Below are 26366 nucleotides of genomic sequence, written 5' to 3'. Positions count from 1 at the left end.
AAACTAACTTAGGGTCGATCCGATGCAAATACAGTGCCTTTGATGGCGTCTGGCTATCAAATATAAATTTTATAGATCTGTCCCTGCAGTTTTTCTTTATTAGTAATTGCAGGCACATTTCTATTGCATAAATTTCCTCTTGAACGATAGCATAGTGATTATCTAGACTTTTACTAAGGCTTAGCATTGGTTTCTCTCTATATAGTCCAGCTCCCACTCATTCATCGGTTTTAAAGCCGTCTGTATATCAGAATTGATTTGTCATTATGATATTCGTTTTATTCTACTCCCCTCTGTTGCTTTTAGGAAAGAGGACATCCGAAATTATATTTAGGTTGCATTGCATCTGGTACCACTTCCAATTCTGGGTGATTTTTAATTATCTATTCAGATTTGATGCCGGTACTCTTTCACCATGCTTTTTGATGTGTTATCCATCTTCTGTATCTATATATGTAATGAAGGGAGGTCAAGTGTGACAGTCATGGAGGCGGTTGGCGGAGTATTATGATTAAGCATGTTTGTCATTGAAGCTTATTCAGCTTTTCTCTGGTGGTCTTTTGTTGACATTTACACCACCATACAGTGCGCTATATGTAATCATAGGTCTGGCTACAGTTAAAAATAGATAGTACATCTGTTTGGATTTCATACTCTGTTTTCCCACTTATCCTGTTGATTTTTTGGTTATTCTTTCCAGATGGCCGTTACATATAAGCCACTTATCTAGTATTACTTCTAGATATTTGATTTGATTTACCTCTTGACAGTTGCTTCATAAATAGCGGACATTCAGATGTTATCTAAGTTCCGTCTTGTTGTGAAGCTGACTACTACCGTTTTACTAGGATTGACAGAGAGTTTTTCTTATAATGTTCTTTGGAGTATACTGGATATAACCCTTACCATAATTACTAGATCATCCGTATGGACCTGAACTTCTACTCCTCTTGGACCAAGGAGCGAGATCAAGTCATTCACCAGAAGTGCTTTCTCCTGTGGGCACCCTTTAGCTGTTTTGACCAAAATTTCCTCTCCTTGCTGCTGTGTTAGAATTATCCTATTTTCCAGCATTACCTTGATCCAGTTGTAGTGCATTATTAAATGCGCCTTCTATATCTAGAAAGTTACTGATTTCTGATGATAGACTGATTTTCTGAACTACTTTGTCCAGTACTGTTTGTGTTGTTGATTTTTATTTTGGATATGCATGCCTGTTGCCATTGAGAGGATGATCCCTAAATGGTCTCTGCTTAATATGTCTATTAGGTTTTTGTTATATTGCCTTCAAAATGATGTAAGACTGATCGACCTGCAGGATTTATTATCGATTTATTAGGGTTGATTTGTCATCCGATTTTTTGTATATGTAGGTATACCACCCTTGCGGTTGTTCAAGTCTTTGATATATAATCTAATGCTATATATTTTTTAGGATAAGCAATAAGATGTCCAGTGCTTTTGTAGTAGGGCAGCAAATATTTCATTCTCCACTGTAGATTTAAATGGAACAAAGTGGTTTTCCGGTTTGATGTTTATCATCATCATAATTCTGGCTTTACAACCTTCCTTGCGTGGATCTTAGCCTCCTCAAGAATTTCTCTCCAGTCGTCCCTATCCATCGTCTTTCTCCGCCAAGCACGTATTCCCATATTTCTCATGTCTTCATCGATGTTATCAAAAAACCTTGTTCTGGGTATTCCTCTTCTTCTCTGACCAATGGGTCTATCAGGGAGCGTTTTTCTAGTAAGGGCATTTTGATTCGCATTAGACTGTGGAAAATACCATGGACAGAAAGAGTAACAAATCAAGATGTTCTGCTGAAGATGGGGAAGGAATGCGAAGTCATAAAAACCATACAAACGAAAAAACTGGAATATCTGGGCCACATAATGAGAGGAGAAAAGTACTCTCTGCTTAGACTCATAATCCAAGGAAAAATCTCGAGAAAGAGAAATGTGGGACGTAGGAGGATTTCCTGGTTGCGAAATTTAAGGGAGTGGTATGGGTGCAGTTCAATACAGTTGTTCAGAGCTGCAGCCAACAAAGTAAAGATTGCTGTGATGGTAGCCAACCTCCGATAGGAGACGGTACTGCAAGAAGAAGATTCGCATTACATGTCCTACCCACCCCAGACGTCCAATCTTAATATATTTTACGATATCTGGTTCCTAGTATATTCTATAAAGTTTGAAGTTTTATCGTCTTCTCCACACTCCATTGTCAATCACCGCTCTATATATTCGCTTAGTACTTTTCTTTCGAAGCATTATACCATGTTTTCATTACTTTTTGTTAAAGTCCAGGTCTCTGAACCATATGTTAGGATTGGGCTTATTATTGTTTTGTAGTACTTTAATTTTGTATTTTTTGATATAATTTAGGATTTAAGAAGGAGATTGGGCCCAAAAGAGCATCTATTGGCCAAGTAAATTCTGCGGTTTATCTCTGCGGTAGTATTATTTTTAGTGTTAACGAGTGTTTCCTGGTACAAATTCGTTAACTGCTTCGATGACGTCGTCTTCTATAACAAGTGGTCGTAGGATTTGTGGTTGCATGTTTATTTTCATCTACTTAGTTTTGTTAATGTTTATTATTAAACCCAGTTTTGTAGCCCATTCTTTTATTGCTACATAGGCCGCCTCTAGTACAGCGTTTTTCGTTCTCCCAACAATATTGATATCATCAGCATATCCATTTCCATTGTTTTGTTATATATTGAACCGGTGGTTGTGATTTGTGACATTCGTATTCCTTTTTTCAGAGCCAGATTGAACAATATACAGGAAAGAGGTTCTCCCTGGCAAAGCCCGTTATTTGTTTTAAAAAGTTCAGACAGTTCCCCCTGGATCCATACTCTACATTCAACTATTTTAAGAGTTAGTTTTGTTAAATTTACCAACTGATTTGGTCCTCCTAGATCTTTCATTGCTTTGAACATTTCTCTTCTATTTACAGAGTCCCAGGCTGCTTTGTAGTCTAATAATATGCATGAGTATATATGTCATATTCCAGTGTTTTTTCTAAAATTTGTAAAATCGATTTACCACCTCCGAAACCAGCTTGGAATTTTCCATACGGTTCCATACGGTGGCACAGTATAGGAAAAATATTTTATACGCTGCATTTAGAAGCCTAATTCTTCTGTGGTTAGAGTATTCAAATACATCTCCATTTTTTGTGTTTGGTGCAAAGTATTCCAATATTCCAATCACAGGGGGATTTCTGTGTTCATATTTCTTTTATGAGAAGGGATGCTGGTTGCAATTGAGAGGATGATCCCTCAATGGCCCCTTTTCAATATGTCTATCAAGAATGTATTTTATTGCCTTCAACAAAAATGATGTAATGCTGATCAGCCTGCAGGATTTAGGTAGGACGTTGCCTTGTTATCCTATTTTGTATGTGTAAACCACACTTACGCTTACACAAAAACTTAAACCACACTTACAGTTGTCCAAGTCTTTGATATATAACCTAATGCTTTAGTAGCCCTAAAGATCTTTGTTGGGATGGGCAATAAGATGTCCAGTCCTTTTTGTAGTAGACATCAAATATGTCATCCTCCAATGGATATAGCAAAGTGGTTTTCCGGTTTATATATATATATATATATATATATATATATATATATATATATATGTATGTATATATGTATATATATTTATATATTTATATATACTATTCCCAGCCTTTTTTCAGGACGTTTAGGTCGTCCTAGGTTTTTAGCCTGAGCCTGCTCATCAATAATTGTTGATCCTAGGAAGTGGTTCCGTAATAAGAGCTCTAATGTTTTCTTTTTAGCTTTGGTAATGGTGCCATGAGATCTTTTAAATAGGCCTGATATCTGTGCCGGATTTATTTGTTCAGTATTTATAGTTATATCAATAACGTCCTGACTTTCCTTGAGCTCTTCTCCTAGAATGTAATTAAAAATGTACTCATCTCGTTCATGGGCCCTTTTGCTTCCCCATATCAAGTAATGTGAGTTGGCATTACAACCGATAATGACCTTTAGTTCATTCCTTCTACAGTGTTCGATTACTTTCGTACCGTCATAGAAGGGGGATCTGTTGCTGCTCTATCACCTAAAAAGTATGTACCCGTCTGCTCTCCTATTCCCATATATTGATTTGAGCTGCAATCCCATTTTTCGTGCAAAAACATAAAAGAAGGATGTGATTAATATATTTTCCAAGTACAATACATGCTGTGGGTTTAATCTCATTTGAGCAACATAGAACCTAGTTGAAAGGGATTCTAGGCCGAGAATTCGGCCTGTCCTAGTAACCCAAGACTAGGTAGATAGACTGTTTAAATTTAGATATGGTTGTATAAATTAATCAATACATTTGTCCTCCCTGTATTCCTACGATCCCTATAAGTACCGCCATCGGGCTCGTGGAATGCGCCCCTTTGAAGGAGAAGAGCACCAGTCGTTGAAAAGAAAAGACGCAACCCGGCACGGGAACCCATGCACGCATATTGAATTGATTTCGTTCGTTGTTTTGTAGTGCAAACCCTGGTAATTAGACCCAGCGGTAAGTTTTTACCTAGTTTTACCTAAACCTATAAATTGTTTTTGATTGTTTATTGCAACCATTTAAATTTTAATAATTATTTGCACCAATGAGGAAAAGTCCATTATTTTCTCGCCAGAGTTACCGAAGGAATAGTTCTGTTAATTAAGTGCTATTAATTTGTAATAGTACATTTGTTTGTTAATACCCCACATAGACTATGACAGATTTTCCCAATACTCAAAAAGAAATTATTAAATGCAAGTTCTTAAGATGTAATATTGACATAATTTCTCCTTTATTTGACATGAACTCTTTTTTTTTTCATATATCTCATCTAATACTTTCCACATGCCTTTTGTATTATTTTTATATCTGCTTTCTGATGATAAATATTGTAAAAGAAAAATTATGTAGATGTAAATATGATGTATTATTTTCTATGCAAAAATTTTGTTTTACTTTAGCAATTAAAACAGACATGACAAATGGACAAAAAGTTCAAGTAATATCTAGAATGTAGTATTATTAGAAAGTTCATCCATCTGACTGAATTTTTATATTCCCATATAAATTGTTTTTATGTTCCCATATAATGTTTACCACAATGGCTTTAAAATATTTTTTTATAATTACACCGATTATGACCTAGTTAACAATAAAGATAAATATTTTTATTATATAAATAAACAACAATGTTAATAGTTTTGTTTATTTCGAAATAATCATATCACCTACGATTCTTTTGCTGCTACTGCATATTTTTTATTATGTATATAGTATATTTGAAAAAACGTGTAGACAATTGGGAATCGAATTTATAATGTATACAAAAAGATGAGCTGGGAATGTATATAAATTCTGAAATATACTTAGGTATTTTTCCATAATATTTAGGTATCTAACTATTTGTTTATTTGTTTGTCCTATTCTTCAATTATTTTTCTTTTCTTGTGAGATTCATTAGGCTTCTACCATATATAAATCGCTGGCGCTCTCTCTAGTACCCAAGTCAATTTACAAATGAACAAGCAATTTACTTTATTCTGGCATACGCTGAGCACATAGACACTATAAGCAGTAATACCAGCAAAAGAAATGAAATGCTTGTGAAAATAGAAAAGGTAGCAAAAAATAGGTCTTAATATCAATGAAGGGAGGACAAAATATAATGCACATCAACCGTAGGGAAGGCAGAGAAAGAATAGGCCAAAAGATAACTTGTCGCCCTACTATTCAACATTTACTCCGAAAGAATTTTCAGAAATGCACTTTCTAAAAAACATACGATACATACAATACATATAAGGACTAATTATTGTGAACGGTGAAGTCATCAATAATTTGCGATATGCAAACATTACTTGACAGTGTTGTTGAAAGCTATAAGAAAGCAGGTCTGGATCTGAACATACGGAAAACCAAAATATTCGTAATAAGTAAAGAACAGAATAGAAGCGTATATATTTGTAAATAGTACCAAACTTGAGCAAGTGAATCAAATTGTTTAACTTGATTATTATGTAACAGAGACCTAAAATTTTTCCTTGCGGATCCGCTTACCTCGCTGCTACGTGTCCTCGGTCTTACTTTATGGTGTCGAGTCTTGGACTGTTAATAAAAGTGATCTAAATCGCCTTGAAGCTTTCGAAATGTGGTGCTATAAAAGAATTTTAAAAGTATCTTTTGGGTGGAGTACATTCGAAACTCCACAATATTAGACCGTCTCAGCAATACTACTGATACTATAAAAAGCATCAAGAAGAGAAAGCTGGAGTACTTCGGACATGTAATGAGAGGCCTTAAAAATAGGTTGTTACAAAATATTATGCAAGGTGAAATAGCAGGCAAACGCAGTCCAGGACGAAGAAAGACTTCATGGTTGAAGAACTTTCGAATTTGGTATGGTATTGACAGAAGCATGCTTTTTAGGGTGGCAGTGAATAAAATTACGATAGCTATGATGGTAACCAATGTTCTGAAAGGACATAGTACATGAATAAGAAGAAAAGATAACTATGGACACATAAAATTTTCAATGTTTAAAAGAATTCTAGTATTTTCATGTCGACATTAACATATCAAAAAATAATACCCCATAATTTAGAGATGAAGTGAAGACAAAAGGGAAGAAAAGAAGAAAACTTTTTTACAATACAAAACACAACAAACACAACAGACATACAACCTCTATAAATAAATCCGATCCGAAATGAAACGAATACTTTAATCAGGTAAATAAAAAGGGAACACTGGCAGAGTTTCTCAAAACAGATGGAACACGACTCCTAAGGAACACAAAAATAAATATGGAGAATTATCAGAGGACAAGTAAAAGAAATGAATGAACTAATAACAACGAAACACATTCAGAAGGAAACATGGGTAGATTACTTTCGATTCCTACTTGCTAAAGGTGATGATAATGAACCACCAACACCAGAAGTGACGACAAACGAAGAAGTAAAAATTGAAGAGGAAGACACAAAAGAACCATTAAGGAAATAAAAAAATAGAAAATCACCAGAAGAGGACAGAATACCGAATGAACTCCTAAAGTACGGAAGACCAAATCTGACCAAACAACTATTAAAACTAATCCAAAAACTTATAAAACAAAACAGAACACCACAAGAATGGAGGACAAGCATTCTAATACCTCTCTTCACAAAGGGAAAGAAATTGGACCCGGAAAATTACAGAGGAATTAATTTATTAAACACAACACTAAAATTAACAACCAAAGTAATAACAAATAAACTGAATGGAATTATAACACTAGCAGAAGAACAACAAGGTCTTAGGTCGGGAAGATCATACACCGACGCTATATTTAAAATGAGGCAAGTGCAAGAGAAATCATTGGAATACACAAACCGGCATATCTATGTTTTGTGGACTTTAAGAAGATATTTGAACGAGTCAAATTAAAGGACGTTGTCCACTTATTGTGTTCCGGGTCGACAGAGGATATCCACAGGGGGAGTTCTATCCCTACTACTGTGGAATCTGGTGATGGACGGACTAATAGGAACTTTATAGGCAAATGGTTAAAAAACAATTTAATATGCGGATGATTTGGTCATCATCTCGAAAGGAAAGTACAATACGGTAGTCAGAGATCGCGTGAACGACGACGCCCTAGAGCTAGTGACACAATGGACTTACAGAGGGGGGTTAAATATAAATCCCCACAAATCCACCATAGTCGCCTTCATACGCAGACGGAAACTAAAGCGACTAGGCCCTCTAAAGCTGCAGGGACAACTAATTCAGCCATAGGAAGAGTTATTTCCATAACTGGTGCCATGCATACTACTCTAACAGCAGCTATGGAGGGTCTACTAGGCCTGCTTCCTTTGCATTTGATAATACAAGGAGAAACAAGATTAAGAGCCTACCGAATAACACAATTGCTGAAACTTTGCAATATATGGGCAGGATATATGTGTATCACCAGGACTGTGACGAAGGATATTTTTAATGGGAAACCAGATTACATGGCAAAAAAATACAATTTTAAGAATGCATACAGGGTGTCTTTTCCAGACAGGAATGTATAGAGAAACAAGGAGTACCCTAACCAACAGGGTAAGATATGGTATACAGATGGATCCAAAACTACAGATGGTGTAAAGGCAGGAATGTACTGCAATAATCCAAAAATTCGTCAAGGCTAGTGTGGGAATGCATAAAAGAACTGAATGAACTGGGTAACAGGAACAAGATTAAGCTTGTCTGGGTACCAGGACATCAGGACATTGAAGGTAACGATAAAGCAGATCAACTTGCAAAAAGAGGATTGAACGAATTAAACGAACCGGATGTAACTCTGGAAATACCAAAGGTTGCAGTTCATAGTACTGTAGAGAACAGGATCAAAGAGAGTCATGAGCGATATTGGGAGAGAATCCCAAAACAACCACATGGAAAAATTTTCATTGGTGGACCATGTAGAAAAAGAACAGAGGAACTGCTTCATATGGACAGGCACAAACTAAAAACAGTAAGAGGAATGTTGACCGAACATGCACCAATAAGAGAATTGTTAAATAAAATAGGCATTTACAATGAAGACCTTAACTGTAGACTCTGTGATAAGGAACTATAACTGTAAAACATGTATTATGCCACTGCGAGGCTTGGGCAAAAACTGTATGGGCAAACTAGAGGAGACCCTGGTATATTTAGGTCTCACCAAGTAAAAGATCTGTACAAACTTCTACAGGGTACATAAATTCAAGACTAGATGTAAGAAACAACAATGGGCAGCAAATACAATAAGCTTTAGCTTCAGTGATAACGGAGATCTTTTTGATCAGACGGGCCCAGCGAGAAAAAAAATGAAGAGAATAAAACGATAATATAAGCCTTATGACAACAGAATAACAATAGAAAGACAATCAGTAGGAAGGCCACGAAAATGATGGAACGACAACTTATTAGAGGCACACTGCAAAACAGACAGAGTCATATCTACATAATAAGAAGAAGAATAAGAAGGGTGCCTACATAACTCACGACAATAATTTGAGCAAAGAAATTAAAACAATCATACTTCAGAATAAGAAAGATCCGAATATATAGAACAGTGATTAAGCCAGTCATAACTTACGGCTCAGAAACCTAGATCATCACGAAATAAAACGGACTACTACTAGTGCGTTCAAAATGCAAAATATTGAGAAAAATATGTGGTCCTACAGTTGATAGCACAACTGGGCAATATCGAATTATAACAAACAAAGAATTGGAAGAATTTTAAGATGTGGCTTTTTCGAAGAATTTTGAAAATACCATGAACCGATCATATTACTAACGAAATAGTGTTTGACAGCATGGGAAGAGATAGAGAACTTTTGACCATCATTCAAAGGAAAAAGACAGCATATTTGTGGGATATATTTAGAAATGAGAAGTATGAGTTGTTTCAGCTGATTATGAAGGGTAAAATTAAAAGAAAAAGGAGTCCTGGTAGACGACAAAATATCCTGGCTGAAAAATATTCGCGACTGGACCGGGTTAAACACACAGACGCTTTTAAGAAAAGCAGAAAATAGAGATGAATTTGCAATGGTTATAGCTAACCTTTATTAATGGAGTCGGCACTAGAAGAAGAAGAAATAATTAGAAAACATATACAATCGTCCAAGTATAATCAACGAGATAGAAGCCCAGAGGTTCAGATGGGTAGGACATTTATGGAGAGCCCAGGACAAACGGCTTATCAAACATATATGGGAGGAGAACCCAATCAACTAGAGCTTCTGAGACAGACCCAGACTCAAATGAAGGGATAAAATCTTAAAAGATTGATTTGAATACCTTGGGAATACAAAACTGGAGTGAAGATATAATGGACCAAAATAGATGGAGGCAAATCGTACATGCAGCGACTAGAGAGAAAAAAAAATATACTTTACCAACCAAAACACCCTTCACCTCGTATGCTACCCTTACCTCGTATGCTACCCTTAAGCCTTAAGGCTCAACCCTACCACAACTTACCAAATTGAAGGCCTTGAATAATCCATGACACATATATGTTGATATATGTGTCATTGATTCAATCAATTCCCTTGATTTTTCAATGATCTGTCGTACGTTTATTATTTGTTTTCTATTACCTCGTCCAGAGCCTCTCTTGTCCTCAATCTTGCCCTAAATCTTGCCTTGTAGAATCAACTGTAGAAGCCGGTATTTATTATTACGCATGATGAGTCTAAAGTAAGCCAATTTTCTGTTCTTGGCGGTGTTAATAATTTCTTTGTCTTTTCTTAGCCTCTGCAGAATAGTTATGTTTGTTGTTTGTTGTGTGGTTTTAAACATCATTCCCAGCTATCTCCACGATATGCTGCTAACAGTGAAAATGATAACAGTAGAAATGAACCTATCACCTAGGTTATCGCAAGGATCCATATTGGGATAGACTTTATGGAATAGCTTATACAACGGAATACCAAAAATAAATGTGCTACACATATACAAATAGTTTTAAGATGGTAAGATAATATTTTATAACCAAAATATTGGACGAAACTTGTGACATATATCAACATATTTAATATATATATATATATATATATATATATATATATATATAATTTATATATATATATATATATATATACAGTGGCGGATACAAGGGGGGTCACAAGGGTCATAACCCCCCCCCCAAATAAAATTAATTATCAATCAAATAATCCTAAAAAAAATAATTTAAAACCCATCAACCCTATAAGCAGGAAGTTAAGGTTGAAATGATTTAAACTCATTTATTCTAGGGGTAAGTGTAGAATTATGCGGAAGCCTTTTTACATTGCTCTTTAAAAAAATCAACAATTCTGAATACAGAAATACCTCGACTAACGCTACCCCGACTTCAGAGTTACGCGATTTTCAAATTTAGTCAATTCGTCAATAGAACAATTCTCTGCACAGAATCGTTCGATTATCGATGAGATAGAATTACCGCTCACACATTATTGCTCATTCAATGTACATGATATGACTTTTCGCACGAAATCAGCACATTTTTATTTTGTATTAGGTATTTCTTATCTTCAGTTTTGTGAATTGGTTGTTTGTAATTTGAATATGTATTATAATTGTTGAGACAGTGTGCTACATTTTATAATTTATCTACAATAAATATCAAAGTAATATTGTTGTTGCATTAGCTCTGTCTAATAAGTTAGTGAATACAAATAAAGGAACTGGGGGCTGCTGTCCAAGATATTTGTAAAACTCGTTAAATTGAAAGGCATGAAAGTCATCTTCAGCTCCAGGGTGAATCAATCATCAAAATATACAACGCTCTTGAAACAATTTCTACGTGAAAGGACAGTAAAATGTCTGCTGATGCATTTTCATTAATGTAAACTATCAGGAGCCCAGTATTTCTCATTTCAGTAGTTTGTATTAGTGACGTTTTAGGTACAACTGTATCACTTAGTCGTCTTCTTTAGTCACCAAAATTAGATTTGAAGAAAGCTACTGAGGCCATAGAGGACGCTAAATACATTCTTCAAAATAAAAGATCAAATGCTGAATCTGTTTTTGGCAAACTTTACTATGAAGTAAAGGAAATAGCTGAACAAACAAACCTGTCGTCAAAACCAACCTGCTAACTCTTGCGAAGAATATTTTCGAAGATCTATTTATTTACCCCTTTTAGACAATATCTTAACTTATTTCGAAGAACGACTTTAACCGAAAGTTATGAATCTATTTAATCTTCGAGTTGTTTTACCTAAAACTCATAACACACCAGAAGATAAAGTTGCATTCAAAGAAATTGTTGACTCCTTCCAGGATATTATTGGACCATCTACTGCATATTCCACAGTAGAACAAGAGTTTTCACTGTGGATTCAAAAGTGGAAAAGAGTCGTGCAAAATAATGAAAAACTTCCTGATTCTATTTTAAAAGTTTAGAAAACTGCGATATTCATAATGTATTCAAATATCAGAATATTTCTGCAAATATTATTTACACTGCCAGTCAGTGCAGCAACAGCAGAGCGTAGTTTTTCTACGCTTAAGCGTCTAAAGACTTGGCTTAAAACTAGAACTTCGGAGGAAAGGTTAACTGGTTTAGCACTCATCAATGTGCATCCTGAAATTTCTCTAAATGTTGATGCAATCCTAGAGTGATTTACTAAATCGGATATGCGAAAAGAATAGATTTTATAAAATTATGTAATATTTACTTATCTTATTCTTACAGTATTTTTAATCACTGAACTTTTATTTATAACTCGTTACCGGCAGTTGCTGACAATTCGTGAAAAAAATTTCAATACCGAGTAAAAAAATATTTTACTCACTTGTAGCCAAATATGCCTAATTATAGAAACAACTATTCTTAAATCATATATGTTTTTTGTTGAATAAATTAATTTAAATAAAATTCTGTTTACACTTCTTCTTCAAGTTTCTTCTTCATTACGGAAGGGTAGCTATAACTACAGCAAATTGCTCTCTATCTTGAGCTATTCTTAGTATCGAATGTGTGTCCATGCCTGTCCAGTCCCTTACATTCTTCAGTCAGGAGCATTTTCTTCTTCCTGGACCACTTTTTCCTTCTACTTTCCCTTCCATTATGAGTCGTAGAAAGTTATATTTTCTCCTCTGTAAATATATCCTAGATAACTCGTTTTTCTGTTGTTTACAATATATAGGAGTTCTCTCTCAGTCCTCATTCTTCTCAGCTCCTCGTGGTTGGTCACGTGCTCTGTCCACAAAATCTTCATCCTCCTTCGAAAAACACACATTTCAAAGGCTTCTATACGCCTCATACTTATAATTCCGAGAGTCCATGTTTTCACTCCGTATAGCAATAAGGAATAAATGAATGTTTTTACAAATTTATATCGGATATCCAACGATAAGATAGAGTTTATTAGGAATGTTATACAAATAGTATACATTCATTAATGTATACACGTACATTGAGTTATTGCATTTAATTTACTTAACTTTGGTTTATACTTATTTATCCTTGGTTTTTTCTTGATTTTGTAGCCATAGGATAGGTGGGTTTAAATTAATTTTCTTTAAAATATGTAGTTTAAATAATTGGCAGTCCTTGATTTTTCAGTATTTATATTTTAATAACTTTCCTTTGGTTTAATAATCTTGTACCCTTGATTTTACTGTCATAGAGTACGTGGATTTAAATTATTTTTTTTGTTTAAGTTAAGACCCATTCATGTTGTACAATTCTTTGCACCTGTAGGGTATTTGGGTTTTAATAATTTCTCATTGGTTTCATATATCGCTTAAAATAATTCTTTAATTCTTGAGAAAATGGTTCCTTTACATGAGGCACAAATCATATCAATCGTAAAGGTGCAAAAATATAAAGTCTATATCAAAATCACCCTCAAGACTCCCCCCGACACAAATTTTTTTTCTGGGATCAGCCACTGAAAGGTGCAAAAATCTAAATCTTATATCAAAATCACCCTCAAGACCCATGACACCCCCCGACAAAAATTTTTAGATCCGCCACTGTATATAAAACATCTATTATAATCAACGTAGTCCAGAAAGCGATATATTTAGTAGAGGACGTGGTAAATAAAAAATATATATATATCTACATAATTAAGGTACATGTCATTCTCGGGAACGCAATATGAATCGATGATTTTGCAAATTTACAAAAATTGTAACGAAATCACAAATAATGTCTATCTTAACTAAAAGTCATTAGTGCGTATAGGACTACATCGATTGTTAATCTACAAGTCATATCTGGTACGCTCCACATTTATCAGCAATGGTGAGGAACTTAATATTTGAAAGCAGAATCGATCCACTTTTTAGAGCCTAGACTGGGAAGATCTTTTAGATATGTGGTAAAATATATAGGAGAAAAAAAGAAGCAAAGAAGAAAGCACAATACACAAAAAATCAATTTTGAGATGTGAAATCTTGTTCTAAATATAGGTTTAAACGAACTTATTATTTATTTACAATTTCTGCGGGCTATCGATAATTCATGTCTTATATACCACCATAAAGGTTTAATGAAAAGGAAAAACCAAGAGCGCAAAAAGTCACTAAAAATACAAAATATAGTGATGTAATAAATAATGCAAAACAATCGCAACAAGAATTGGAAACCGAAAACACATTGAAAATGATATTGAACTGTTTTTATAAATTTAATTTATTAACTTTATTTATTATAAAATGTTCTACACTTTACAACACTTACGAGTTTATTTACATACATTTATTTATTTAATCTACATAGAAACACTTAATCCATAATCCATAATCTTCTCCATAATGAGGTATGGACCTTCCCAAAACTGCTGCAACTTGGGAGAACAACCTTTTCGCTTCTTGGGATTATAGAGCCAGACTTTGTCGTTCTTCTTAAAGCACCCCTTTTCGGCTTGCGTATCGTACCGTTTCTTCATTCGGTCGCTAGCGATCTGAAGATGGGAACGGACCAACTCGTGTACATTGTCCATTCTTCTTCGTAATTCGATCACATAATCTTCACCTGCTACATCTTCTCCAGGTCGACACCCAAACTCCAGATCACAAGGTAGTCGCATCTCGCGTCCGAATAGGACTCTGGCTGGTGTCTGACCTGTTGATTCGTTAACAGCAGATCTGTAGACTATTGTGAAGAACGGAAGATATTGGTCCCAGTCTCGCTGATGATCGGACACCATCTTTGTCAAATACTTGTCAACTGTCTTATTCATCCGTTCTACAATACCATCCGATTGCGGATGATATGCTGTAGTTCTTGTTTTCTTCATGCCTAGTCTATCACATATTCCTTGGAATAGATCGCTTTCGAAGTTCCTTCCTTGGTCACTATGGATCTCCAAAGGCACTCCAAATCAGCTGATACATTCTTTGATCAACTTATCTGCAATCTTCTGGTCTGGAAGTGCGTAAATCTCGACCCACTTAGTGAAGTAATCCATTACTACCGATATGTACTTGCCTCCATTTTTACTTTATGGAAATGGCCCAGCAATGTCCAAAGCTATTCTTTCAAACGGGCTTCCAACATTATATTGTCTCATAGGAGCTCTCCTTTTTCGGTAAGGCCCGTTACTCGTAGCACAAATAGTACATTTTTTACACCAGTCCTTTACGTCGTCGGGACTGTTCATCCAATATAACCGTTCCTGAATTCGCTGAAGGGTTTTCCTTACACCAAAATGCCCTCCCGATGGACTGTCGTGTAACTGACGAAATACTTCGGCTATTATGCTCTTTGGGATCACCAACTGCCTTCTCTTCTCTGAACCGTCATCATTTTCCAGTACTCGTTTGAGCAAGCCATCTTCCATGATAAATGAGTCCAACTGGGCCCAATACGTCTTAACTACTGAGCATAGGCTTAATATTTCTTGCCAAGGTGGTCGACGGTTTTCCTCTTTCCATTTTCGAATTTTCTGTACAACTGGATCTCTCTCTTGTTCTTCCCTTATCTTAGTAGGCGTCCAGTCGTCGTTGACCCTCGTTGTTCTTAGCACTGGTGCTTCCTTGGATTCCTCTTTATTGCAGTGGGAACACTCTGCTGGGCATGGCCTTCTGGAAAGAGAATCAACGTTTCTGTGGCTAACTCCGGCCCGGTGCTCAATCTTGAAATCGTATTCTTGGAGTCGTTCTACCCATCTGGCTATCTGACCCTCTGCATTCTTAAACTTCATTAACCACTTAAGGGCGGCATGGTCGGTTCGGATTAAAAACTTCCTTCCATAGAGGTATTGATAGAAGTACTCTACTGATTTCACTACTGCTAGAAGTTCTCTTTCTCGTGACGCAATAATTCCGCTCAGGTTTTGAAAGAACTTTACTAAAATATCCAAGGACTCGTTCCTGTCCTCCTTGAATCTGGAATAGCACTCCTCCAATTTCCACATTACTTACATCTGTATCTAAGATGAACTCTCCTTTTGGCAGTGGATACCCTAAAATTGGTGCTGTGATTAAATGCTTTTTTAAGGTCTCAAAGGCATTTTGGCAGTCTGTATCCCAGCGGTAATCTCTTGCTTCCTCTGTAAGTCGCGTTAATGGCTTAGCGATATCTGCAAACGTCTTAATAAACCTCCGGTAGTAAGTACATAGTCCAAGAAAACTTCTCACTTGATGTTTGTCCGTTGGTTCTGGCCATTCCTTAATGGAATCGATTTTTCCCTTATCCACGGCCACTCCTTCTTTACTGAATATATGACCCAGATAATTGACTTTACCTTGAAATAGGTGGCACTTCTAGGGGTTTAACATAAATTGGGCAGCTTTGTCGATTAAAAACGTTTTCTAAATTCTTCAGATGATCTTCAAATGTCTACCCCAAGACGATTATGTCGTTTAGATAAACCAGGCATGTTTTCCAAGATAATCCTCTCAACACATTTTCCACAAGCCTCTCAAATGTCGCAGGAGCATTACATAGTCCAAATGGCATAACGTTGAATTGCCACAATCCATATCCTGTGGTGAAGGCTGTCTTCTCTTTATCTACTGGGTCCATTTCTACCTGCCAGTATCCAGACTTCAAATCCAAAGTAGAAAACCATTTACTTCCAGCTAATGTGTCCAATGTATCGTCGATCCGAGGCAGAAGATAACTATCTTTCTTGATAACGTTGTTCAGCAAACGGTAATCCACACAGAACCTCGTCGTTCCGTCTTTCTTCTTAACCAGGACAACCGGAGAGACCCATGGGCTTGTAGAAGGTTCTATCACCCCGTCTTTCTTCATTTCCTGAACAATCGTTTCAGCTTCCTCTCTTTTCGCCTGTGGTAATCGTCGAGCTGTTTGACGAATTGGCTTAGCATTACCACTATCAATTTTATGCTTAATAACAGTTGTTCTTCCCGTCTTTCCTCCTTTCGGTACGAAAATATCACGATACTGCCGAAGAAATTCCCTTAATTTTCTTTTCTCCATCTGATTTAGAGACTGTCTCGTAACTGCAACCATTTGGTCGAATTTGTCGTTGGAATTATCAGATGTTGTCGCCTGACGGATTATGGATGTCACAGGTACACAAGTTCCTACTTTTGTCTCTTTCTTGATGGTCACTGGTTAGTCATTGACATTGATAAGTCTCACAGGAATTTCTTTAGCGGAAGTCATCAATTTCTTTCCAATTATGATTCCACGGCCAACCTCGTCGTCATGGTTCCAAGGCTCCATCATAACAGGTGTCCCTTCGTCTACAATTCCCTGTAGCCGCGCTACTATGATCGTTTCACTTCTCGCAGGCACGACTGTATCTTCTTTAATGACTGCTTGCACAGTGTTGTCATCATGTGGATGAAGAAATACCTTCTCGTTGCCAACTTTGATTACCTTATTCTTAAAATCCAATTGGAATCCATGCATATTCATTACGTCCATTCCTAATATAACATTCTCTTCGATGTCAGCAACTATAACAGTATGGACGAACTTTTCTGCTCCAATTCCCAATTGTAGCTAGATTTCTCCATGAATGTTGGCATTTTCACCTGTAGCGGTCCGAAGTCACAACCTCGTTGGTAACAGTTTCTTACGGCTGTTTATAACTGTCGGGCGTATAATGGTTCTGGTCTCTCCGGTATCCACCAACAACGTATGCCTTTTACCATTTATTTCTCCATCTACATATACACTATCTTCACGACATTTCAAAGAAGCTATTAGTATGAGAGGGTCTTTGAAAATGTTCCGGGTCGAAGCTGCCCCCCTAAGGCCGACTCGTTCTAGTTTTCCTGATGGTGAGTTTCTTGATTTTATGGTCTTCGTTTTCTTGTATGTAATACTTTTCATCATATTAACGAGCTGGTCAAGTCTCTATCTTCTTCTCCTTCCTCTTTTACAGTCCTAACTTTACTGTACCCGCCAGAGGCCTGCGTAGCTGACTCGTATTGGAGGGCGGCGGATAAGACATCAACCAGCGTCTTTTGACGAGCTAATCGCAGTGTTCTCTGCATTTCATGATCACGAAGACCATCAATAAACGTTTGAACGGCCAACTTTTCAATCATGTCTTCGGGAGCTGTTGGATAAGCATATCGTACTAATCTGGCAATATCTACCTCATAATCTTGAAGAGCCTAATTTCTCTTTTTTTCTTTGATTTTTAAGCTGCGACTGATATACATGCTCCAAATGTTCGTGGCCATATCGCATATTTAACCTCTTCTTAAGTTGTTTGAAATTATTCGTCTTCTCTACGGCTATGGTCTAAAGCACATCTAAGGCATCTCCTCGAAAAGCGATAGTCAGGTTTACAGCCTTTTCTTTTTCAGACCATCCATTCGCTCTTGCAGCTGATTCGAACTGTTTCATGTAGCTATCTGCCAGCAACACTGTATCGTCACCACATTTCACTAAACAATATTTCATAAAGTTTAGAGGATACAGGGTATACCACACTATACATCCTTATAATACAGCAAAAGAAGGCAGCGCAATAATAATAAAAGATAACATTCAACATTATGAGGATGTAAAATATTAAAAAAAACTTTATTTAAAAAAATTCCTTTGTAAAAAATATATTAATATAAAAAACCTATCGGGCTATATCACAGCACGTTTTCAGAATAACCATTCCATCATCAGTGCTATCTGGATTTACTTGTTTGAAGACACTAAGTATATGGGTCTTCTTCTTCAGGTTCCTTCTCCTATCGGAGATTGGAAATCATCATCGCTATTTTAATTTTATTGGCCGTGCTTCTGAAGAATTCTAATGAGCTGATATTTAAAAAAATAAGTATATGGGTAAAAACCCTTTAAATGTAATTTAAAGAGCTTAAAGGGTTTTTACCCATACATTAAGTGGCTTCAAACATGTAAATCCAGATAGCGCCGATGATGGAATAGTTATTCCGAAAAAGTTCTGTGATGTAACCCGATAGGATTTTTATATTAATATAACTTTTATATGGGAATTTTTTTAAATAATTTTTTTTGTAGTACATGGTACACAGCCAACTACAGGAATTCAATTTTACTAAAATATGAAACAAAACACATACAAGCAACTACAGTAGATATGTGTCAAACTCAAAACTAATTGCGAAATTAATGTAAGCTCAATTTATAGTCCCCTTAAGCAGTTCATTAAACAAGAACAGTATGTATAATAAATGAAACGTTTGGGAAAAAGATATATCATTGAAGGTGACTTAAATGCAAAACACATCCAATAGGGATCAAGATTGACAACAACTAAAGGAAAAGAGTTACTGGCAGCCATAAAAGAACAGAAATGTGGTGCAGTATTAACAGGACTTATTGGCCAAAAGATAGAAACAAAATACCGGACTTAATTAATTTATTCATTATTACAAATATTTCATCCAATTATATCGATATTAATGTTCGTTGAGGCATGAATTCAGTTCGTTTACCTAAAGTACCCACTGTGAGTGACATGATCATTAGAAAGGAGTGTAATCCAATACTAAAAAATAAACTAGCAGACTGGGAAAGTTTTAGACCAATCCTTGAAGATAAAATTAAATTAGCCGTACCATTAAAGAAACCTGAACAATTAAATGAGGAAGTAGAGTTTGTTCAAAATATACAGAAACCTTCTTGGAAACGTACTCCTACTCTAAGAATAAAAGTAAAATGAAACAACTATCCAAGTAAAGGAAAAACAATAATAAGTTAATTAAACAGAAAATAACTAAGAAGGAAGTTGCAACAAACCAGAGCTGCTCAAGATGAAACAAATTTAAACAATGCTAGTCAAAAAGTTAAAAGAGATTCAAAACATAAAAAATTGTTCAATCAGTTCTTACCTGAGAGAATTGACAGATGATAGCAGCACTGAGTACTCTCTATGAAAAGTAACAAAAAGTTAAAAAAAACCAGTAACCCATTCTCCCCCCCATTAAACTGAAAAATTGTAGCTGGCCTAGAAGCAATAAGCAAAAGCCAGAGAGATTTGACACATATTTAGAAAATACATTGAAACCGCATACAGACAAAATTAATGCTTAAATATCGCTAGAACCTACTTAAACAAAAGAAATAATTAGACCAACGTCTCTAAAGGAAGTAGCTGATGAAATAAAAGACCATATAAAACCGAAGAAAGTACCAGGATATGATCTAATCACTGGAGAATTATTATGAAACCTGCCTCTTAAAGCCATAGTAAAACATAATCAATGCTGCGTTTATCATGATACCAAAACCAGGAAAATCACCAAATGAAGTCTCCTCATATAGACCTATATAGCTTTTACCAGTGATGTCGAAGCTTTTTGAGAAACTCCTGCTAAAAACAATAAAACCAATAATAGAAAAGCAAAAATGATTCCAAACCAACAATGTGGCTTTTAAAATAAACATTCTACGATTGATCAGGTACACAGAATTAACAACATAATTAAAAAATCATTAGAAGAAAAGAAAGTCTATTCTCCAATCTTTTTAGACTTAGCTAAGGTCTTTGACAAAATAGGTATAGCACGAAGGTTTAATCTATAAACTCAATATTCTTAAGACTTAACAATATTTAAAAATTTTGCAGTCATACTTGATAGATATTTCAGAATTAAACAAGAAGACGTGTACACAGGTATAAAAGAAATCAAGAAAGTGTAATAGGTCCGGTCATCTACCTTTATCACACTTGATGCAAGACTTCGCTGGAAAATCCTTATTAAAAAGAAAAGGGAAGAACTAGGTATCTGTTAAAAGAAAATGTATTGGCTGATGGGAGAAATTCAGTATTGTCCATACATAACAAATAACTGCTATACAAACAAATACTGTAAACAGTATGGACGTATGGTTGCCAACTCTGGGTCTGTGCCAATTCAAGTAATATGCAGACCATGCAGAGATTCCAGAATAAAGTATCGATGATGCTGCTTGATATATCAGAAATGTCGACCTCCACAAGTACTTTGAGATAGAAGATGTAAATAAAGTTATCAAGAAGATGGCAGGTAGTAAAGCACAACGGCTCCATTGTCATGTAAACGTCGAGGCCATCCAGCCCTTCGATAATAGAAATACTAATAGGTTAATAGAAAGAAAGAAGACTCGAACGAAGAAAACCATTTAAGTTAGTGTAAAGTGGTAACTAGTTTAAAAGCAGAGCATAGTGTTTTGTGTTAGCTATAGTGCATAGTTATTAGATAAAATAAAATAAAAGCGGATACCATAGGGTTAAGCTGTTAGAATTTAAGTACCATTTAGTAATTTAAGTCAAACAATAATTGATAATTTGGCAACTGTGACCAGATTTCAGTGGTATAAACACAGTGTAGGTAATAAAAAAAAATGTCTTATATGTACATTCAAGATATAGTAAACAGTTAATGACTTATGAAGAATACAAAGTTACCGCAGATATGGAACAGAAAGCAATGATTTTAGAGGAATGGATTTTTACTGGAAATAAGCCACAATTTTACTTTAAATTAAGTTTATCTGACGTTTCAATTTCGATTTATTTTGAGAACTTTCCGAAGTAGAAATCGAAACGTCAAAATAAACTCATTTTAAAGTAACATTATGGATTATTCCTAGTAAAAATAATATATTCCGTTTCGTCTTTCCTGAAGTGTGAAACACAATACACAAACTCAATAACTTAAAAACCTCTATAACTTAAAAAAATTGTATGTTTACTTCTCATCGGAGCCCAAAACCCCTACAACTTAAAATACACAACCTCTATAACTTAAGTAAATAATCTCAGTATTGGCCCTCAGTAACTTAAAAAGAAATGTTTCCACAACCTCTATAACATGAAATTGTTTGCCAATGAGTAATTTCGAAAGAACATGCTTTCGGTCATATTTATTGCTTGCACCTGTTCGCTTCATGTAAACTACATAATTTCCTATTGTTTTCTTCTTGGAATCTCTTAAAAGCTGTATTTGTGGCGGTTAGGATTAGGACAGCAGCTTACTGTATCATAAGATTTGATCACTGTCCCAGAAACATCGCTTTACATACTGTGTCATAACTTTCATAAAATGAGTTCAAAAAGAAAATTAAAAATGCTAACATATGCTGATAAATTAAAAGCTATAGAAGCAGTGAAAAATGGATTCAAAAGAAAAGAAGTTGCGTCTCAGTTTAGAATACACGAGAGTACATTATCAATCATCATTAAAAAAGAAGTTGAACTATCGAAAAACAAGAATCAGGAGACAATCTTCAATGTAAAAAAGGAAAAATTGCCGAATTCCCTAATTTGGAAAAGTGTTTGTTTACATGGTTAAAACAGTGTCAAAACAAAAACATCAGTGTCAGCGGACCCATACTGAAAGAAAAAACTGTAGAGTTCTCTAATTCACTAAAAATCGATCATTTTAAAGCCAGCAATGGCTGGTTAGAGAATTTCAAGAAACGATATGATTTATAAAGAAAAAATTATCAGTCTGCCAAGAATGGAAATCTAAATTGCATAATTTAGTGAATAATTATGATCCCAATGATGTTTTTAATGCTGACGAAACAAGTCCATTTTTCAAATGTCTTCCCGACAAAACATTAATATTCAAAAATGATAAATGTCATGGAAGAAAGCAAAGCAAGGAACGACTTACGATTCTGCTTTGTGCAAATTCTACTGGCACAGAAAAACTGAAACCTTTAATTATAGGTAAGTCAAAAAAACCTCGGTGTTTTGCAGGCTTAAAATCACTGCCCATGGATTATGATACCAATAAAAAAGCATTTATTACATCAGAACTTAAAAAAATGGCTAATTAATATAGATAAGCAAATGGTAACTTCAAATAGAAAAATTATTCTGTTCATCGATAACTGCACAGCACATGGGAACATACCACCATTAAAGGCAATCAAAGTACAATTGCTTCCACCGAACACAATATAACCACTTCAACCTTTGGATCAGGGTATAATTAAAAATTTTAGAACATACAGAAAAGAAGTTGTTAGAAGAATGATAGCTGATATGGAGCAAAATACGATTTCTTCTATTAATGTTCTTCCAACAATGAGGATGGTGGACAAAGCATGGCTAAACATAACACTCCCTACAGTGAAAAACTGCTTTAAAACCTGTGGTTTTTCTTCAGAACCTCAAGAAATCATTGAAGAGGAAGACGACGAAGGAAGAGATTTTGACGACTTCGTTACTTGCGATGATAAAGTACTCACAGCAGGGACGTTAACAGAGGAAGAAATATTGGAATCAGTTAACAACTGTATTGAAAGTGATAAAGACTATGAATTTAACGACGACCCACAAACTTCATCTACAAGCGTATCAATCAACAAAGCAAAAAGTGCTATAACGACTGTACGATCATTTATAGAGCAACATAAAAAATAACATATTCTCTTCCCTATTTGTCATTGAAAATCAAATCGATTTAGAAACTATGAATTGTTTAAAACAAATGAAAATCACAGACTTTTTTAGTAGATTATACATTTAATTGTTGCTTTAACTTTATGTAAGATGTATAATGAATGAATGTAGTGTATGTAGTAATGTAGTGTATAATAAATGCCTATATTTTATTGAACTTCTGACCTATATTAATCCATCCAAACATAGATCCTTGATAATTTAAAACCTCTATAACTTAAAATATTTGATTTTTCCCTTGGACATTAACGTATCGAGGTTCTACTGTATTTCGCTTTGTATTGAGTATTTTTATGTGTTGATGTTTTTGTTTAATTTTGCTCTATTATTTACAGATACATATCCTTGAACCTGCAATGTTTTGGTAAAAGACGTCAGACACGCATTTCCATTGAAACTGTAAATGCAATAAAGCTAATCATCCTATCCTTAAGGTCAAGTAAGTAAGTACGAATAGTTTTGTGTACATTACCTTTTAATTATAAATATTAAATTTTGTTTTAAAAGTCGTCACGAGATCCTTTAACTTTATTTCAAAAATGTGCCATCAATTTTTAATTTATAACTAATTTTTATTATGTTTTACGCCTTTTTAAAACCCATTTAAAAATTATTACAATCTGAGTTCTAATTCTAATATCAATATATCGTTTTATTCAAGAAATATACATAACATGACGTTTTTGAGTCAAAATCTTATATACATAGGCCTAAAAATATGAATTTGAAACTATCTCTAATTTTTCCTGAAAACGGTTTAACACATATGGCTTGTAATCGACACAAAATTGTAATGTTAGAAACGAGAGGTGCTATGAATGCCTTAAATCGTTTAAAACTATCCCAAGTGTTACAATATGATGTTAATTACCTATACAAAATATTCGAACCATAGTTTATAAAGAAATTATCGTTCAGCTATAAAAATATATTGGAAAAACCAAAAACAAATTCATAGCCAGTATACAGGGTGTCCAGAAACTCTCCTGACAAACGAAGACCAGAGTTACCTCAGATAATTTTAAGATAATTTAATCCAATTCACCTAAGTTCAAAAATGCTTCCTAAGGGATCTAGAGCTCTTTGAAGATGGCGGTTTGTAATTAGTTTTTTAATGCCTCCAGAACGCTTCTAGTTAGAAAAACAAAAACTGGTACGATTATTTATCATCCAGAGTTGAATCGATTCCATCAATTTCGAATTTCGAGTACCGCTCATAGGCGTCCGTTTTGGGTGGATCAACGGTTATTTTAACGCATAACATTTTTGTCTTTAATTTTTAAGCATTTGTTATACTAGATTTTTCAATTTTCAGGTATTCTAGCACTAAAAGATACTTTTACTGTTTACCATTTTCTAGAAAAATCGATTTGAAAATTTTTCGTCGCGAAAGTTAAATTAATAGGTACCTTAATTAATTTTTATTAAATTAAAAAAAGTTTGGGAGAAGAAACAAAAAATCAAATTAAAAGAAAATTTTATTTAAAGGGTTTTTTAAAACAAAGTTTTTATTACGATGGAACGAAACTAACACAAAAGAACAATTATCAAAAGTAGATAATTACAAAAGATGCTCGTTGTTGATAACCATTAGTCACTACGCAAAAATTTGTCCTTTTGCTTAGAGAACGCCCAATTCTTGCAAAAATTTAAAAGTTATTTCTAAATTCGTTGCAAGCATCTTGTATCCTTACCCAGAGTTTTGCACGATTTTGTATCGAAACAGAATAAACAAATTCTTTTATGTATCCCCAAACACAATAATAGCAAGGATTAAAATCGGGCGACCTTGCTGGAAAAGCAACTGGACGACCTCTTCCAATCCATTGGTCTTCGTAGTTATTATCAAGAACGTCTCGTAAATTCCTGCTAAAGTGGATCGAACAGTCGTCATCTAGAAACCATAAGTTTTGCCGAATATTTAAAGACACATCATCTAACGAATCAGGCAAAAATTTTGCAGGAAATGTAAGTAATCAGCACCATTTAAAAGAGCAGGCAATTCCACAGGTCCAAGTAGCTGATCGTTAACTACTCCTATTCAGACGTTTATGCTAAACCTATGCTGATGCTTAAATTCTTGAACAACGTGGGGATTGCTACCAACGTACGAATAATATTGTGCATTATGCACATTCCACACAATTCCATTTTTTGTGAATGTAGCTTTGTCGCAAAACAAAATGTATCTGAAAAAATCTTCCTTTTAATTTTTCTGATTTTGTAACCATACAGCGAATTCTTCACGAGCATGAAAATTTCCTTGTAGCAGTGGTTGTAGTTGTTTAAGATATTTCCTACGGAAGATTTTAAAATTTTGGGATATATGGCAGATAATTTCTGGGAACGCTAATTTCTGGATTTTTCTCAACTTCTATTAAAATAACATCTTCCTTCATGTACTGCTGTTTTATCTTCATGTAACCCTCTTTCTTTTTTTTTTGGGACCACTGAACCTGTTTTTCTTAATTGTTGATGAAGACCTGTAAATGTTGAGTGAGTGAGATCACGATTGGGAATTTTTTCAGGGTATCTACGTTGTGTTTATTTGTGAATTAAAATTGTTATATTTGAATGCCACAAAGTAAAAAATTAAAAATAAATTTCGCTGACTTACCATAATTTGAAAATAAAAAACGTAGGTTATACTTCTGTTGACAGGTCCACGGCCAACTAGTGCAAAAAATATTAATTTAACTTTCATGACGAAAAAAAGAAAAATTGTCAAAACGATTTTTCTGGACAACGGTGTATCCTACCCACTTATAGTAAGAGCACCTTTTAATACTAGAATACCTCAAAATTTAATATTCTATATCACGAATGCTTAAAGGAAAAACAAAAAAGTTATGCATTAAAATAACCGTTGACCTACACAAAACGGACGCCTATGATCGGTACTAGAAATTTGCAATTGATGAAATCGATTCAACTTTAGAGCATAAATAATCGTACCAGATTTAGTTTTTTTTTTAATAGAAGCGTTTTGGAG

The 26366-nt window shown here is 34.7% G+C and overlaps 1 protein-coding gene across 1 annotated transcript in view; it reads left to right on the top strand.

Annotated features, from left to right (window-relative positions):
• LOC140433332 (uncharacterized) overlaps positions 1-26366 on the top strand; it is an 89278-nt gene that overhangs the window by 44375 nt on the left and 18537 nt on the right. Inside the window, exon 2 of the mRNA XM_072521362.1 lies at positions 23710-23813. Coding sequence (XP_072377463.1) covers positions 23710-23813 — 104 coding nt within the window. The remainder of the gene's footprint in view (positions 1-23709; positions 23814-26366) is intronic.

The sequence above is a fragment of the Diabrotica undecimpunctata genome, chromosome 2, assembly GCF_040954645.1.
Source record: "Diabrotica undecimpunctata isolate CICGRU chromosome 2, icDiaUnde3, whole genome shotgun sequence".
Taxonomy (NCBI): domain Eukaryota; kingdom Metazoa; phylum Arthropoda; class Insecta; order Coleoptera; family Chrysomelidae; genus Diabrotica; species Diabrotica undecimpunctata.
Note: the sequence above shows the minus strand (reverse complement) of the source record. Positions and strands in the feature narration are given on the sequence as shown.